General features: G+C 32.4%; 3 protein-coding genes across 3 annotated transcripts in view; 2 read left to right on the top strand and 1 right to left on the bottom strand.

Moving 5' to 3' along the window:
* Nucleotides 1-14756, bottom strand: part of LOC148944099 (uncharacterized) — a 119506-nt gene extending 104750 nt beyond the window's left edge. The window contains exon 1 of the mRNA XM_089100553.1: nucleotides 14655-14756. Within this exon, the coding sequence (XP_088956679.1) occupies nucleotides 14655-14750 (96 nt within the window). The 5' untranslated portion in view covers nucleotides 14751-14756. The remainder of the gene's footprint in view (nucleotides 1-14654) is intronic.
* The window catches only part of LOC148944093 (uncharacterized), a 394466-nt gene that overhangs the window by 98103 nt on the left and 276647 nt on the right, over nucleotides 1-19716 (top strand). The gene's annotated exons all lie outside the window — the stretch shown is intronic.
* LOC148944098 (uncharacterized) overlaps nucleotides 1-19716 on the top strand; it is a 329735-nt gene that overhangs the window by 268985 nt on the left and 41034 nt on the right. The window lies entirely within an intron of this gene.

Raw genomic sequence — 19716 nt, 5'->3', positions numbered from 1 at the left:
TTTCAAGATTTGATTACATATCTTTTTCTTCCTAAACTAGTCTTAACTTCTTTCTTAACTTCGCAACGCAAAGAAACACTATTCAAAGACCATTTCAGAGCATGCTAAAATCTCACTGTCCCTCCTAAACCTAATTTCCAACTTTGAGTACTTATCTTTTTCACCACAACTATACTTTACAGCTTTTTGGATACCTCAACACCAAGAAATACATTTCAAAAGACTATTTCAGAACAAGTTACTGTCTTAATTTCCGTCCTAAACCCATTTTCCAAGTTGAAGTACTTATCTTTTTCACCCACAAGTATACTTTACAGCTTTTTGGATACCTCAAAACCAAGAAATACTTTTCAAAGACCATTTCAGAGCAAGTTACTTTCTTAATGTCCCTCCTAAACCCATTTTACAACTTGAATTACTTATTTTTTTCATCCCACAACTATACTTTACAGCTTTTTGGATACATCAACACCAACAAATACTTTTCAAAAGACATTTCAGAGCAAGTTCCTTTCTTAATGTCCCTCCTAAACCCATTTTCCAACTTGAAGTACTTATGTTTTTCACCCAAGAATATAAATTACATCAATTTGTATATTTAAATACCAAGAAATATTTTTCAAAGACAATTTCAGAACAATATACTTTCAAAATCTACCTCCTAAGCCCAATGAACAACTTGACGTACTGATATATTTCACAAACATCTGTTAGTTACAGCTTTTTTGATACCTCTACACAAAGAAATATATTTCAAAGAACATTTCAGAGAAAGCTATTTCCTTAAGGTCCATTATAAATCAATTTTCCAAATTGAAGTGCATATCTTTTTCACACATAACTATACTTTAAAGCTTTTCTGTTAGCTCAAAAACAAGAAAAGCTTTTCAATGCCCATTTCAGAGCAAGGTTCATTCTTAATGTCCCTCCTAAACCCATTTTCCAACTTGAAGTACTTATCTTTTTTATCCACAACTATACTTAACAGCTTTTTGGATACCTCAACACCTAGAAATACTTTTCAAAGACAATTTCAGACCAAGTTACTTTCTTAATCTCCCATCTAAACTCATTTTCCAACTTGAAGTACTTATGTTTTTCACACACAACTATACATTAAAGCTTTTTGGTTACCTCAACACCAAGAAATATTTTTCAAAGACCATTTCAGAGTAAGTTACTTTCTTAATGTCCCTTCTAAAACCATTTTACAACTTGTAGTACTTATCTTTTTCATACACAACTATACTTTACAGCTTTTTGTTTACTTCAACACCAAGACATACTTTTCAAAGACCAATTCAGAGAAAGAAAAATAATTAGACACACAAATCCAAAACATTTCCAACTTTCCTTCCTTTACATATTAACAAACAACTATAATTTACAGCTTTTTGGTTACCTCAACACCAAGAAATACTTTTCCTGGAAGAAGAAAAGGCCCAAGACATAAAAAATTTTAAAGTTCACTTCTAAATTTTTCCATAGAAGATAGGAAAAAGTTATACCGTGATTGTGATTATTTTCTATGAAGATAAAAAGTTTCACTTTAATTCTAAATTTTCTTAAATTCAGTTCCAACCTTTATCAAAGAGATGAAAAAATTTAAAGTTCTGTTCCAAATATTTTCCCGGAAGAAGAAAAGTTCAACTTCGATTCTGAATTTTCTTAATGAAAATGAAATAAGTTATTGATCATTTCTATTTTTCCAAATAATATAAAAAGTTTCCACTTCAGTTCAGATTTTTCTCAAAGAGATGAAAAAATTTAAAATACTTCCAAATTTTTCGTAGAAGATAGAATCGTTCAAGTTCTCTTCTGAATTTTACCAAAGAACACAATTCAATTCTAATTTCACCAGAGAAAATAAAAAGCTTCCACTTCAGCTTTAAGTTCACCAAGACATAAAAAATTTAAAGTTCAGTTCTAAATTTTTCCGTAGAAGATGGGAAAAGTTATACCATGATTGTTATTATTTTCTATGAAGATAAGAAGTTTCACTTTAGTTATAAATTTTGTTAATTTCAGTTCTGGCTTTTCTCAGAAATGAAAAAATTTAAAGCTTAATTCCAAACATTTTCCAGGGAGAAGAAAAGTTCAACATCAATTCTGAATTTTCTTAATGAAAATGAAATAAGTTATTTATCAATTCTATTTTTCCTAATAATATAAAAAGTTTCCACTTCAGTTAAGATTGTTCTCAGAGATATGAAAAAATTTAAAATACTGTCCCAAATTTTTCGCAGAAGATAGAAAAGTTCAAGTTCTCTTCTGAATTTTTCCAAAGAACACTATTCAATTCTAATTTCACCAGAGAAAATAAAAAGCTTCCACTTCAGTTTTAAGTTCACCAAGACATAAAAAATTGTAAAGTTCAGTTCTAAATTTTTCCGTAGAAGATAGGAAAAGTTATACCATGATTGTGATTATTTTCTATGAAGATAAAAGTTTCACCTTAATTCTAAATTTTCTTAAATTCAGTTCCGACCTTTCTCAAAGAGATGAAAAAATTTAAAGTTCTGTTCCAAATTTTTCATAGAAGATTGGAAAAGTTATACTTTGATCGTGAATATTCAAGTTCTCTTCTGAATTTTACCAAAGAACACAATTCAATTCTAATTTCTCAAGAGAAAATAAAAAGCTTCCACTTCAGTTTTAAGTTCACCATGACATAAAAAATTTAAAGTTCAATTCTAAATTTTTACATAGAAGATAGGAAAAGCTATACTACGATTTTGATTATTTCCTATGAAGGTTAAAAGTTTCACTTCAATTTTTAATTTTTCTCAAAGAAATGAAGAAAAGTTCAACTTCTATTCTGAATTTTCTCAATGAAAATGAAATAAGTTATTGATCATTTCTATTTTCCCAAAATAATATAAAAATTTTCCACTTCAGTTCAGATTTTTCTCAAACAGATGAAAAAATTTAAAATACTGTTCCAAATTTTCCATAGAAGATAGAAAAGTTCAAGTTCTCTTCTGAATTTTAACAAAGAACATAGTTCAATTCTAATTTCTCCAGAGAAAATAAAAAGCTTCCACTTCAGTTTTAAGTTCTCCAAGACATAAAAAATTTAAAGTTCAGTTCTAAATTTTTCCATAGAAGATAGGAAAAGTTATACTATGATTGTGATTATTTTCCATGAAGATAAAAAGTTTCATTTTAATTCTAAATTTTCTTAAATTCAATTCCGACCTTTCTCAGAGACGAAAAATTTTAAAGTTCTGTTCCAAATATTTTCCCGGAAAAGAAAAGTTCAACTTCGATTCTGAATTTTCTCAATGAAAATGAAATAAGTTATTGATCAATTCTATTTTCCTAAAATAATATAAAATTTTCCACTTCAATTCATATTTTTCTCAAAGAGATGACAAAATTCAAAATATTGTTCCAAATTTTTCATAGAAGATAGAAAAAGTTATACTTTGATTGTGATTATTCTTCATGAAGATATGGAGCTCCACTTTAATTCTAAGTTTTCTCGAAGAAGTGCAAAATGTACAAGTTTCTCTGAATTTTCTTAGAGAGGAGAAAAAAGTTAGCTCAATTCTGAAATTTACCAACGAAAATGAAAAGCTTCCATTTCAGTTCATAATTTCTCAAAGACATAAAAATTTAAAGTTCAATTCTAAATTTTTCCATAGAAGATAGGAGTGGCTATACTATGATTGTGATTATTTACCATGAAGATAAAAAGTTTCGCTCTATTTCTAATTTTTCTTAAATTCAGTTCATTCATCTAACCACCAAAAACAATAGGTTAGGTTAGGTATAAATAAATATTAATAAATAATTAGAAACATTTCTCCATGTTTAAGTTAGGCTAGGTTAGGTTAACTTATCATGAGCGCGCATGATAAGTTAACCTAACCTAAATTAAACATGTTAAAAAGATTAAATTAGGTTATGTTAGGTTAGATTAAGTTAGGTCAGGTTAAGTTAGGTTAGGATAGGTTAGCCTACGTACGCGCGCGTACGTAGGCTAACCTAACTTAACCTGACCTAACTTAATCTAGCGTAACCTAACCTAATTTAATCTTTTTACCATGTTTAAGTTAGGTTAGGCTAGCTTATCATGAGCGCTCATGATAAGTTAACCTAACCTAGCCTAACTTAATCATGGAGAAATGTTTCTAATTATTTATTAATATTTATTTATACCTAACCTATTGTTTTTGGTCGTTAGATGAATGAACTGAATTTAAGAAAAATTAGAAATAGAGTGAAACTTTTTATCTTCATGGTAAATAATCACAATCATAGTATAGCCATCCTGTCTTCTATGGAAAAATTTAGAATTGAATTTTAAATTCTTATGTCTTTGAGAAATTATGAACTGAAATGGAAGCGTTTTCATTTTCATTGGTAACTTTCAGAATTGAGCTAACTTTTTTTCTCCTCTCTAAAAAAATTCAGAAGAGAAATTGTACATTTTGCACTTCTTCGAGAAAACTTAGAATTAAAGTGGAGCTCCATATCTTCATGAAGAATAATCACAATCAAAGTGTAACTTTTTCTATCTTCTATGAAAAATTTGGAACAATATTTTAAATTTTGTCATCTCTTTGAGAAAAATCTGAATTGAAGTGGAAAATTTTATATTATTTTAGGAAAATAGAATTGATCAATAACTTATTTCATTTTCATTGAGAAAATTCAGAATCGAAGTTTAACTTTTCTTTTCCGGGAAAATATTTGGAACAGAACTTTAAATTTTTTCATCTCTTTGAGAAAGGTCGGAATTGAATTTAAGAAAATTTAGAATTAAAATGAAACTTTTTATCTTCATGGAAAATAGTCACAACCATAGTATAACTTTTCCTATCTTCTATAGAAAAATTTAGAACTGAACTTTAAATTTTTTATGTCTTGGTGAACTTAAAACTGATGTGGAAGCTTTTTATTTTCTCTGGAGAAATTAGAATTGAATTATGTTCTTTGGTAAAATTCAGAAGAGAACTTGAACTTTTCTATCTTCTATGGAAAATTTGGAACAGTATTTTAAATTTTTTCATCTGTTTGAGAAAAATCAGAACTGAAGTGGAAAATTTTTATATTATTTTGGGAAAATAGAAATGATCAATAACTTATTTCATTTTCATTGAGAAAATTCAGAATCGAATTTGAACATTTCTTCACTTCTTTGAGAAAAATTAGAAATTGAAGTGAAACTTTTAATCTTCATAGGAAATAATCAAAATCATAGTATAACTTTTCTTATCTTCTATGTAGAAATTTAGAATTGAACTTCAAATTTCTTATGTCATGGTGAACTTAAAACTGAAGTGGAAGCTTTTTATTTTCTCTGGAGAAATTAGAATTGAATTGTGTTCTTTGGTAAAAATTAGAAGAGAACTCGAATATTCACGATCAAAGTATAACTTTTCCAATCTTCTATGAAATTTGGAACAGAACTTTAAATTTTTTTCATCTCTATGTGAAAAGTCGGAAGTGAATTTAAGAAAATTTGAATTAAGGTGAAACTTTTTATCTTCATGGAAAATAATCACAATCATAGTATAACTTTTCCTATCTTCTACGGAAAAATTTAGAACAGAACTTTAATTTTTTTATGTCTTGGTGAACATAAAACTGTAGTGGAAGTTTTTCGTTTTCTTTTGAGAAATTAGAATTGAATTGTGTTCGTTGGTAAAATTCAGAAGAAAACTTGAAATTTATTATCATCTATGAAATACCTTGAAGTATTTTAAATTTGTTATCTCGTTGAGAAAAGTCTGACCCGACTTGGAGACTTTTTACGTTATTTTCTAAAAATAGAATTAATCAATAAATTATTTCATTTTCATTAAGAAAATTCAGAATCGAAATTGAACTTTTCTTCTTCCGGGAAGATATTTGGAACAGAACTTTAAATTTTTTCATCTCTTTGAGAAAGGTCGGAACTGAATTTAAGAAAATTTAGAATTAAGGTGAAACTTTTTATCTTCATGGAAAATAATTACAATAATGGTATAACTTTTCATATCTTTTACGGAAAAATTTAGAGCTGAACGTTAAATTTTTAACGTCTTGGTGAACTTAAAAGTGAGGTGGAAGCTTTATATTTTCTCTGGGGAAATTAGAATTGAATTGTGTTCTTTGGAAAAATTCAAAAGAGAACTTGCACTTTTCTATCTACTACGAAAAATTTGGAACAGTATTTAAAAATTTTTTATATCTCTAAGAAAAATCTGAACTGAAGTGGAAAATTTTTATATTATTTGGAAAAATAGAAATGATCAATAACTTATTTCATTTTCATTAAGAAAATTCAGAATCGAAGTTGAACTTTTATTCTTCCTGAAAAATATTTGGAACAGAACTTTAAATTTTTTCATTTCTTTGAGAAAAGCCAGAATTAAATTTAAGAAAATTTAGAATTAAAGTGAAACTTCTTATCTTCATAGAAAATAATCACAATCATGGTATAACTTTTCCTATCTTCTACGGAAAAATTTAGAACTGAACTTTAAATTTTTTATGTCTTGGTGAACTTAAGGCTGAAGTGGAAGCTTTTTATTTTCTCTGGTGAAATTAGAATTGAATTGTGTTCTTTGGTAAAATTCAGAAGAGAACTTGAACTTTTCTATCTTCTAAGAAAAATTTGGAACAGAACTTTTAAATTTTTTCATCTCTATGTGAAAAGTCGGAACTGAATCTAAGAAAATTTAGAATTAAAGTGAAACTTTTTATCTTCAGTGAAAATAATCATAATCATAGTATAACTTTTCCTATCTTCTATGTAAAAATTTAGAACTGAACTTGAAATTTTTTATGTCTTGGTGAACTTAAAACTTAAGTGGAAGCTTTTTATTTTCTCCGGAGAAATTAGAATTGAATTATGTTCTTTGGTAAAATTCAGATTAGAACTTTTTTTAGAAAATTAGAAAAATTTGGAACAATATTTTAAATTTTTTCATCTTTGAGAAACATCTTAATCAAAGTGCAGAACTTTACAATACTTAGAGAAAATAGAATTGATCTATATCTTATTTCATTTTCATTGAGAAAATTCAAAATTGAAGTTGAAATTTTATTCTACAAGCGACATACTAGAAGCAGAACCTCAAGTTTTTTCATCTCTTAGAAAGGTTGGAACTGAATTTAAGAAAATTTAGAATTAAAGTGAAACTTTTTATCTTAATAGAAAATAATCACAATCATGGTATAACTTTTCCTATCTTCTAAGGAAAAATTTAGAAGTGAACTTTAAATTTTTTATGTCTTGGGCCTTTTCTTCTTCCAGGAAAAGTATTTCTTGGTGTTGAGGTAACCAAAAAGCTGTAAAGTATAGTTGTGAATGAAAAAGATAAGTATTTCAAGTTGGAAAATGGGTTTAGGAGGGACATTAAGAAAGTAACTTGCTCTAAAATGGTCTTTGAAAGGTATATCTTGGTGATTAAGTATCAAAAAAGCTGTAATGTATAATTGTGGGTGAAACAGATAAGTATTTCAACTTGTAAAATGGGTTTAGGAGGGACATTAAGAAAGTAACTTGCTCTGAAATGGTCTTTGAAAAGTATTTCTTGGTGTTGAGGCAACCAAAAAGCTGTAAAGTATAGTTGTGGGTGAAAAAAATAAGTACTTCAAGTTGAAAAATGGGTTTAGAAGGGACATTAAGAAAGTAACTTGCTCTGAAATAGTCTTTGAAAAGTATTTCTTGGTGTTGAGGTATCCAAAAATCTGTAAAGTATAGTTGTGGATGAAAAAGATAAGTACTTCCCGTTGGAAAATGAGTTTAGTGGGGATATTTACAAAGTAACTTGATCTGAAATGGTATTTGAAAAGTATTTCTTGGTGTTGAGGTATCAAAAAAGCTTTAAAGTATAGTTGTGGGTGAAAAACAAAAGAAATTCAATTTGGAAAATGTGATTAGAAGAGACATTAAGAAAGTAACTTTCTCTGAAATTGTATTTGAAAAGTATTTCTTGGTGTTGAGGTATCCAAAAAGCTGTAAAGTATAGTTGTGGGTGAAAAAGATAAGTACTTCAAGTTGGAAAATGGGTTTAGGAGGGACATTAAGAAAGTAACTTGCTCTGAAATGTCTTTTGAAAAGTATTTCTTGGTGTTGAGGTATCCAAAAAGCTGTAAAGTATAGTTGTGGGTGAAAAAGATAAGTACTTCAAGTTGGAAAAAGGGTTTATGAGGGACATTAAGAAAGGGACTTGCTCTGAAATGGTCTTTGAAAAGTATTTCTTGGTGTTGAGGTATCCAAAAAGCTGTAAAGTATAGTTGTGGGTTAAAAAGATAAGTACTTCAAGTTTGAAAATGGGTTTAGGAGGGACATTAAGAAAGTAACTTGCTCTGAAATGGTCTTTGAAAAGTATTTCTTGGTGTTGAGGTATCCAAAAAGCTGTAAAGTATAGTTGTGGTGAAAAAGATATGTACTCCAAGTTGGAAAATAGGTTTAGGAGGGACATTAAGAAAGAAACTTGCTCTGAAATCGTCTTTGAAATGTATTTCTTGGTGTTGAGGTATCCAAAAAGCTGTAAAGTATAGATGTAGGTGATAAAGATAAGCACTTCAAGTTGGTAAATGGGGTTAGGAGAGAGAATAAGAAAGTGACTAGTTTTGAAATGGTCTTTGAAAAGTATTTCTTGGCTTTGAGGCATCCAAAAAGTTGTAAAGTATAGTTGTGGGTGAAAAAGATAAGTACTTCAACTTGTAAAATAGGTTTAGAAGGGACATTAAGAAAGTAACTTGCTCTGAAATGGTCTTTGAAAACTATTTCTTGGTTTTGAGGTATCCAAAAATCTGTTAAGTATAGTTTTGTGTGAAACATGTACGTTCTTAATCAGAAAATTATGGCGGATATGGGTCTTTAATTAAGGTAAGCTGTAATTTACGGTCTTTTATTATTTTTTGTTGGTTGTGAAGTATCCAAAAGGCCGCCGTGTATAGAATTCGAGGTAAAAGAAGAATACTACTTTAGGGAACAGGGGTGAATGCAGGACCTAATGACACTAACTTGCTCTGGAATGATCTTTGAAAAGTATTTCTTGGTGTTGAGGTATCCAAAAAGCTGTAAAGTATAGGTGTGGGTGACGAAGATAAGTACTTCAAGTTGGAAAATGGGTTTAGAAGTGACATTAAGAAAGTAACTTGGTCTGAAATGGTCGTTGAAAAGTATTTCTTGGTATTGAGGGATCCAAAAAGCTGTTAAGTATAGTTGTGAATGAAAAAGATAAGTTCTTCATGTTGGAAAATGGGTTTAGGAGGTACATTAAGAAAGTAACTTTCTGTGAAATGGTCTTTGAAATGTATTTCTTGGTGTTGTGGTATCCAAAAAGCTGTAATGTATAGTTGTGGGTGAAAAAGATAAGTACTTCAAGTTGGAAAATGGGTTTAGGAGGGATGTGAAGATTTCAAGTTTTTCATTAATTTTCTTTGAATGTTGGTTTTTTGTTTAGAAGTATCCAAAAAGCTTTAATTTACAGTTGTGTTAGAAAAAGATAAGTACTTCATGTTGTAAAATAGGCTTAGAACAGATATTAAGAATTTAACTTGATCTGAAATATTCTTAGAAAAGTATTTCTCGGTGTTGAGGTATCCAAAAAGCTGTAAAGTATAGTTGTGGGTGAAAAAGATAAGTACTTCAACTTGTAAAATAGGTTTAGAAGGGAAATTAAGAAAGTAACTTGCTCTGAAATGGTCTTTGAAAAGTATTTCTTGGTGTTGAGGTATCCAAAAAGCTGTAAAGTACAGTTGTGGGTGAAAAAGATAAGTACTTCAAGTTGGAAAATGGGTTTAGGAGGGACATTAAGAAAGTAACTTGCTCTGAAATGGGCTTTGAAAAGTATTTCTTGGTTTTGAGGTATCCAAAAAGCTGTAAAGTATAGCTGTGGGTGAAAAAGATAAGTACTTCAACTTGTAAAATAGGTTTAGAAGGGACATTAAGAAAGTAACTTGCTCTGAAATGGTCTTTGAAAAGTATTTCTTGGTGTTGAGGTATCCAAAAAGCTGTAAAGTATAGTTGTGGGTGAAAAAGATAAGTACTTCATGTTGGAAAATGGGTTTAGGAGGGACATTAAGAAAGTAACTTGCTCTGACTAAAACTAAACTAAACTAGAACTCTAACTAAAACCCTAAGCTAAGACTCTAAGGTAAAACTTCAAACTCTTACCTATAACTAAGTTGTGGGTGAAAAGGATGGGTACTTCAATTGTAAAATGGGTTGAGGACGGTCACTAAGAAAAGAACTTGTTCTGAAATGCCTTTCGAAAAGTATTGCTTGGAGTCTAGTCATGACCTTCCGATTGGTTTCTACCAATTATGTAACCAATTTCTCAGAATTACATTTGTCTTAGTTGATTACGTCATTCCATACCCATGTATGGACCCCCGTCATGATCTTCTGATAGAGATCTACTTATTATGTAATAAATGTCTCAGAAATCCGATTGTCCTAGTCGATTACGTCATTCTATGTCCATATATGGACCCCAGTCATAACCTTCTGATAGAGTTCTACCGATTATGTAATCAATTTCTCAGAAATCTATTTGTCCTAGTCGATTACGTCATTCTATGTCCATATATGGACCCCCGTCACGACCTCCTGATAGGGTTCTACTGATTATGTAATCAATTTCTCAGAAATCCATATGTCCTAGTCAATTACGTCATTCTATATCCATATATGGACCCCCGTCACGACCTCCTGATAAAGATATACTGATTATGTAATAAATTTATCAGAAATCCATTTTTCCTAGTCGATTACGTCATTCTATGTCCATATATGGACCCCTGTCACGATCTCTTGATAGGGTTCTACCAATTCTGGAATGAATTTCTCAAAAATCCATTTGTCTTAGTTTATTAAGTGATTCTTATGTCATATGTCATGTATCATGTGTCATTCGTCATGTGTCATGTGTCATGTGTCGTGTCATATGTCATGTGTCATGTCTCATGTGTCAATTTCGTCATATGTCATGTGTCACGTGTCATGTGTCATGTGTCACGTGTCACGTGTAACCTGTCTAACTGTTTCGCCGAAATAATTCCATAAAATGTCTAAAACGGTTTCGCCCAAATAATCCCTAAACGTAATTTCTGCGTGTTCCTTTTGTTTTTGGCATCCCTGCGCTTTCACATTTCAAATTACTAAGAAACCCTTTCCAGCGTTAAACTCTTCGTCTCTAAGATCAAAACATTCGCCCGGAAACAATTCTCTTGGAAGAACTCCAAAGACATTAATAAACTTCCAGAAACAATTCTCCTTGGAAATACATCAAAGACATTAATAGACTTCGCCTGGAAACAATTTGATTAATGATTGACAGCACCTGTCAAACATTAATCAAATTGGCCCGGAAACAATTTGATTTATGACTGAAAGCACATGTGTTCCAAATTCCCAATCGATTACACAATCATTCTCCCTATGGACTCTATGCCCATATATGGTGTGCTGTCACGATCTCCTGAGGCCTTTCTACTAATACCATGAAACTAACAAAATCAGACAAAATGACGCCGACATGATCAATATATTTTAAATGTTTCAAGGCTACATGGATCATGGCTACAATAAAGAAAAAAGAAAATGCTTCAAGCACACCATATAAAATAACTTTCGACATTCTTTTCTTGCCCCGCATATCGTCCATCCTCCAAAATCCCTCTTCATGCTGCATGGCTACACGTGCGTACCTCCACACATTCTCAATATCTACTTTACACTTACTTTTTAAAATTCCCATCCAATCCTTCCCATTTACCCTAATCCCAAATTTTCTACCCTCAAATCCTTCAACTCCTTACAATTGCACATAAAGTGTTACCTATAATTCAAAAGCCTTCTCTAAGTCATCATTTTCTCCGCACATCGGGCAAAAATACCGACCCTTTCGCGACCTAAACCTCCCCAAATACTTCCTTCTTTCACCGAAAGGCAAAAAATTACCCCTTATCGAAATGATCCACCGTATATCCTCCCCCTGAAGTCCCACATTAAAATAAAAATCTTCCCCCCATGCCTCCTTGACCTCCCCGTACACACCTAGAGACGCTGCCGCAGTCTAACTAGCCTGCCATAACTTGATCTCCTGCTCTTGCAGTAGCATCTTTACCTCTCTTGCCACGGATCCTACTTCTCCTCCTATGCCTACCCCCTGATTCCAAACTCCTGACATCCCACAACTATTCAATATTTTCCTTATATGTTTTCTTTCCCAAAACTTAACCATTTTTACTAGTCTCTTATTCCTAAGTGTATCTAGGCCTAAATCTCCTCTTGCTACTAGACTATTAAACCTATCATTTAAACCTAACAGTCTCTTAAAGTACCTAAGCTGAATCCTTTCTAACCTCATTTCTTTCTCACATCCGCACAATTCTTATCCATAATGAACTACTGAACTCAACCTTCCCTCAAAAATTCTCTTCAGCAGCTTAATATCATTTAGGCCTAATTGTTTAATACTGCTTCTAAGGAACAGTCCTATTAGCTTATTCCCTTTAATTGCCACTTCCTCTATATGTTTCTTCCATTTTCCATGGAAAATGGAAGAAACTTAATTCCTAAATAATTAAATTCTTCAACTATTTGTGTTTCCTCCCCTCCATAGCTAAATCTTAGCCCCCCTATTTTCCCATTAGCCCTAAACATCATAATTACCGACTTATCTTTATTCAAAGCTAACCTTTTTTCCTTAAAATACTCTGAAGCTAAGTCTAGGAGTTCTTGAAGATTTTCCTTACTATCTGCCATTAGCGCTATGTCATATACCAAGAGTAATAAAATCATATTAACTATCAGCAACTTGACACTTGGTGCCTTTTTCTGCTTAGATATTCCTCTATATCATAAACATATAGAGAGAATAGCCTAGGAGACAAAGTGCCTCCCTGTTTCACTCCTATCCTCATTTGTACTACAGTCGATAAACGTCTACCAACCCTCACAACTACCCTCACTGCTAAATATATCTTAACTATAATCATTACAAATGCTCTCGGCAGCCCTATTTCTAATAAAAATAAATTATCAGTAATACCCTATCAGCTCCATCAAACGCCCCTCTAAGGTCTAGAAACGCTTCAAAGAGCTCATCTCCCTTTTTTTTTTTAGTATATTTTCTAATTAAACTATGTAAAATAAATACCTGGTCTATTGTACTATAATTTTCTCTAAAGCCTGCCTGAACTTCCACCAATCTTTTTCCTCTTTCCAACCATATATCTAGCCTTCTACACAAAATCTTAGAAGATAGCTTACTTAATGTGTTCTCTAATGTTATAAGAGTAATTCTCATGTTCTTCTGGCTTTTCTTTTTTTTAAAGGGGTACCACTATTGACGTAACCAATTGTTCCGGCCATTGGAGAACCTCCATCAACTTTGAAAAAATAATCGCTATCATCGGTATGGCCCAAACCCGTATCCACTTCCAAATTATAGCCGGTATGGTAATGGAACAAATGGACCTCCCATACTTTTAAGAAATTCCATACCTCATCTTGGGTTACAGGCTGAAAAAGCTCTTGATCTTCTTCGGTAAAAGGTCTATCTGACCGCTGGCTTTCTAATCCAACTACGTTCCTAAGATCTACATTTTCATCTAATCCACTATTCCTTTGTCTCTCCATTTCCTCGAAATAATCTGGCCAACTTTCAGCTGGTGGAATCCTTCTTTTTATATTCCTACGACCTAACGAACTTTTCACTAACTTCCAAAATTTTCTACTATCGCTACCTCTAAATGGTTGTCTAATTTTTTACTCCTCATTTTCAAATGACATCTTTTCCCCTTTATAAAACTTTTATACTCTCTCCTCTCCATCTTCTAGTCCTCATAATACTTATCAAACTCTTTCTTCCCTCTATACTCTATTACTAATATAATTAGAATATTCAACATATTTCTCTTAGCTTGACACTTGCTGTAAAAAACTCTCCTCAGACCTCTCTCTCCTTGTTTCAGCCCTTTCCCCTATTGAATATACTGCTTGACTCAATAGGCCTATAGAACCTTCAACTTCCCCATCTAAGGCATCTCTTCAAACTTTCTTGCTCATTTTCTTCCATTATTTTCTCCTGAAATGACTTTTCCACCTTAGGAGACACATAAACCGGAATCTTCCTTTCTATAAACTCTTCTTCATTATTAATTTCTACTGCCCTACTCTTACCCATTATCCTACTTCCTTTTTCTTTTTGTCCCCACCTTTTTTCTCTAAATTTAACTCTATCTTGGCCCTAATTGGCATATGATGACCCCACCAGCGCCTGAACCTCAAAATCAACGCAAAAAGGCCAAAGAGACAAATCCACCATAATAAAATAAATCCCACTTGGAGACCTTTCACTATAACAAGTAAATTCTCCCTTATTCTTATCCATTCCTATTCTCCCAATCAAAATTACCAACTTATCATTATTACAAATATACATATTTAATTTAATTCCCTTGTTTCTTTTTAAGCTCCCCCCTCGAAAAAGATTCTTGCACCTCTATGAGTAAAAAAAGAATATATGGACGATACAAAAAAAAAAAATAAAAAAAAAACAGCAAATTATTATTTTAGCATTAACCCCACAATTCGCTGTATATTTCACTTGTTATTGTTTTTCTTATAATCTTCTACCCTTTGAAAAAGGCTTGCACAAGTATGAGCAGAATAACAATGTATTGATAATATTTACATCATTTCCAAAATTATTTGTCACGGGTAGACCTGCTTTGTTTGAAGTACCACTTTGTTTTTTATCTCGAGTTGATTCCTTCAAGTCACCAGTCATTTTGGAATGCTAGAAGAAAAAATGAACCCCTTAAGCTTATAATGTAGACAATAATCCGTCTAAGATAAATTGGAAACTGAAAGAATTACCTCGTTACGTGTGTAAATTGTGGAACTAGATAAATCGGATTCACTACTAACTCAACAAATGTCTTGAAAAATGAATGTACTTATCTATAACGGTTCAATTAAAATTCTATGATACAGAGAATAGGAGGAGACAGGGGAGCGGGGACAGAGAGAGGGGGGCATATCCCCCGCATGTTGTTGGAAGGACTGTCTTGGATAAACTGAAAACAATGATTTCGTAACCAAAAAATTATCTGATCCTCTCCTGCTCCGAAGGAGGTTAGACCTTGTTGTATATTGGCACTGAGTGGCCCCAGCGACAGAATCAATTCACAGAACTAGGAAGGGGGCACCTCCCTAAAAAATGACACCATTGAGAGGCCGAAAAACCAAAAAGAGACCGAAAAAATTGTAGGCTATAGAGAATTAATTCACCGACGGGAGCGCATTTTCTGCCACTTGATGAACCTCTTGAAGCGCTACATGTGCTTCCATACATGGCATAATTCCACCGCATTTGAGATATTTCTGTCACATTTTCCACATTTCCGCCGTACTTGGCACAATTCCAACATGCTTGGCACACATCCGCCACGCGTGGCACGTCATCTGCTGCACATATTTTTTTTAAGAGTGGAAAGCCCCTTACAATTGACTAGAATTATACAGGCGTTATCAACAAACCTGACTTGATCCGTTAAGTGAATCAAGTCAGGGGAACCAATTAGAGGAGGAGCAATACTCCCCAACACATTAGTAGATCTGGAAAACAGATTTTCTTCGAACACAGTTCAGTTTCGGAAATTAGTGGCTAAAATCAATCCCTTACGTAGAATCAGATAACAAAATAAATTAAACACTAAAAAGGACTTGGTTGGACCGTCTCAAGAAGAACATTCAGTATAATTGAATACTCAAAATGACTTACTTAGTGCAAACAAACTGACATTTTTTCAGATTAACCTTCAGCACTCTTATAGCGCACTAGTTCAGTTTCAGAAGACACTTTGCGACTTAAAACCAGATGTGGTATCAAACAGTTCGTGGTAACGAACTGTAAGTAAGGAGCGACCCGGCTCAATGGTAACCGACACTGTAAAAAACGGAATTTTGATACCAATAGATACATCAAAAGAATCATATTTTAAGGCTGATTTCAAATATATAAGTTTCATCAAGTTTAATCCTACCTGTCAAAAGTTACGTGCCTGAGAAAATTTGGCGGATTTTCGAAAAAAGGGGTAAAGACCCCTTAAAAGTTATAAGACCTTAATGAAAATCACACCATCATATTCAGCCTATCAGACAACCCTACTGCAGAAGTTTCAAGCTCCTATCTACAAAAATGTAGAATTTTGCTTGCCAAAAGAAAGATCGCGGATGCGTGTTTATTTGTTCGTTTGTTTTTTTATGTTTTTTTCCCCAGGGGTGATCGTATCGACCCAGTGGTCCTATAATATCGTAGGATGGCTCATTCGAACGTAAATTAAAAGCTCTAGTGCCCTTTTTAAGTGACCAAAAAACGGAGGGCAACTAGGCCCCCTCCCAGGCTCATTTTTTTCCCAAAGTCACCCGATCAAAATTTTGAGATAGCCATTTTGTTCAAAATGATCGAAAATATGATAACTATATATTTTAGGTTGACTTATTCCCCCAAAGTCCGTGGGGGGAGGGCTGAAAGTTATGAACTTTACCCAATGTCAAGCAGTTCGTGGTAACGAACTGTAAGTAAGGAGCGACCCGGCTCAATGGTAACCGAAACTCTAAAAAACGAGATTTTGCTACCAATAGCTACATCGAAAGAATCAAATTTTAATTCTGATTTCAAATATATAAGTGTCATTAAGTTTAATTATACTCATCAGAAGTTAAGGGCCTGAGAAAATTTTGCTGATTTTCGAAAAAAAGGGGAAAGACTCCCTAAACACTACAGAACCTTAATGAAAATCACACCATCATATTCAGCGTATGAGAGAACCCTACTGTAGACGTTTCAAGCTCCTATCTACAAATATGTTGAATTTTCCATTTTTCGCCAGAAGAAAGATCACGGATGCGTGTTTATTTGTTTGTTTGTTTGTTTGTTTGTTTGGTTTTTTTTCCCCAGGGGTGATCGTATCGACCCAGTGGTCATAGAATATCGTGGGAGGGCTCATTTGAAGGGAAATTAGATGTTCTAGTGCCCTTTTAATTGACCAAAAAAAATGGAGGGCAACTAGGCCCCCTCCCACACTCATTTTTTTCCCAAAGTCACCCGATCAAAATTTTGAGATACCCATTTTGTTCAGCATGGTCGAAAATATGATAAAAATGTCTTTTAGGATGACTTGATCCCCCAAAGTCCCCAGGGGAGGGCTGAAAGTTATGAACTTTACTCAATGTTAACATATAGTATTGGTTATTGGGAAGTATACAGACTTTTTCAGAGGGGATTTTTTCTGGTAGGTGGGGGAAGGAGAGGGTCAGTGGTTATGTGGGAGGATCTTTCCATGAAGGAAGTTTTTATGGAGGAACGAACATTGCTAAGAAGGGGCGCTGTATTTCCCAGCATTATCAAAGAAAAAGATCAGAAATTAAATAAAAAAAAAACAAGTTTTTCAACTGATCAACTGATTGTGATTCAGGGGTCATTTTTAAAGAACTGGAAAAAAAATTCGAACTATAGTTTAAAGAGCAGGGTATTGACTAGGGGCGAACCCCCTAGTATACGTGTTAAAAATTTATGAATATAGAAGTTCGTTACGTAAGTTAATTATAAGTTACGTATATTTATTACTAATAAAAACGTTCTTAAATAAAATTAAACAATTTTAGATAAAGACATTTAACCAAATATAATATTCAAATTTTTTTTTAATTATTCATGTACGGTGAGCCAAAATCAAAACCTGCATTAATTCAAAAACGTTCAAAAATTAAATAAAAACAAAAACAAGTTTTTTTAACTGAAAGTAAGGAACGACGTTAAAACTTAAAACGAACAGAAATTATTCCGTATATGAAGGGGCTGTCCCCTCCTCAACGCCTCGCTCTTTACGCTAAAGTTTGACTTTCTAAAAACACTATTTTTTTAAACAATAAAAAAACCTTAGCATAAAGAGAGAGGCGTTGAGGAGGGGACAGCCCCTTTCATAAACGGAATAATTTCTGTTTGTTTTAAGTTTTAATGTCGTTCCTTACTTTCAGTTAAAAAAACTTGTTTTTATTTTATTTAATTAACATATAGTATTGGTTATTGGGAAGTATACAGACGTTTTCAGGAGGGATTTTTTCTGGTAGTGGGGGGGGAGTGTGTCGGGGGTTATGTCGGAGGATCTTTCCATTGAGGAATTCTTCATGGGGGAAGGGGCATTGCTATGACGGGGGTGTCGGATTTCCCAGCATTATTTAAAAAAAGATCAGAAATTATATATAAAAAAAACAAGTTTTTCAACTGAAAGTAAGGAGCAACTTTAAAACTTGAAACGAACAGGAAACATTACGTATATGATTAGGTTTATCCCCTAGTCAATACCTCGCTCTTTAAACCAAAAATTATTTATTACTTTCATAAGAGCTATTTATTCTATTAACGGCATTTGTGATTAAGGGGTCATTTTTAAAGAATTGGAACAAAATTCGGACTTTGGCTTAAAGAGCAAGGTATTGACTAGGGGGCGAACCCTCTAATATACGTATTAAAAATATATGAACATAGAAGTTCGTTACGTAACTTAATTCGTAAGTTACGTATATTTATTACTAATAAAAACGTTCGTAAATAAAATTAAACAAGTTTCGAGAAAGCCATTTAACCAAATAAAAGTAAAATTAATATTCAAAGTTTGTTTAATTATTCACGTACGGTGAGCCAAAATCAAAACCTGCATTAATTCAAAAACGTTCAAAAATTAAAAAAAAACAAGTTTTTTTTAACTGAAAGTAAGGAACGACGTTAACACTTAAAACGAACAGAAATTATTCCGTATATGAAAGGGGCTGTCCCCTCATCAATGCCTCGCTCTTTACACTAAAGTTTGACTTTCTCACAGCTTTATTTTTTTTTAAACAATGAAAAACTTTAGCGTAAAGAGCGAGGCGTTGAGGAGGGGACAGCCACTTTCATATACGGAATAATTTCTGTTCGTTTTAAGTTTTAACGTCGTTCCTTACTTTCAGTTAAAAAAAATTGTTTTTAATTATTTAATTTTGTTGCAAGAACCGTATGTCAACAAGTTCGGAAAAATAACATGTGTACCAAGTTTGATTTTGAGAAAAGATTCTTCAGTGCTGCAGTATTAGTTAAAAAAGAATTTAAGTGCGATATTCATTATGATGAGTCTACAAACGAGTAGGTCACCGTATCTACTTATTTGAAGTCAAGAATCATTAGAGTGTCATCAGTATATTGCTCCCCTTCGCTGCAGTCCTTAGATTATCAGCTGAGTATTTTGGATAGAATTTGTAATTCTTTTTATGTGAAAGGTGGGGATTTTAACACTAAAAGTCGAATGTGGCTAAACGGTGTTTCTACAGATCATAAAGGAAAAGAATTAGAGGATTTTGTAACTTTTAAACAACTTGCTGTTACTAATGATCCTGATTCACCCACATATGATCATCATTATTCTAGGCCAGATGTAACGATTGCTAGTATACAACTTTTGACATATATTGAAAATGGGAGAGTCCTACAAGAGAGTCCCTCACTGTCAGACCATTTGTATACAAGTTTTGATCTCAGTTTTAATGATGAGATTAGAGAGAAAAACATGAACCAGCTATATAATTTTAAGAAGACCAATTGGGAAGTATTTACTGCTGTTTTACTTAACCGTTTTGATGAAGTTTCTGAATTTAATTCGGCTTCAGAATAAGAAGGTTATTTATCCGTTTATAATTTAACTAAATTATTACAT

The sequence above is a fragment of the Artemia sp. Qi Xiang Cuo genome, chromosome 14 (genome assembly GCF_049724085.1).
Source record: "Artemia sp. Qi Xiang Cuo chromosome 14, ASM4972408v1, whole genome shotgun sequence".
Classification (NCBI taxonomy): Eukaryota; Metazoa; Arthropoda; class Branchiopoda; order Anostraca; family Artemiidae; genus Artemia; species Artemia sp. Qi Xiang Cuo.
Note: the sequence above shows the minus strand (reverse complement) of the source record. Positions and strands in the feature narration are given on the sequence as shown.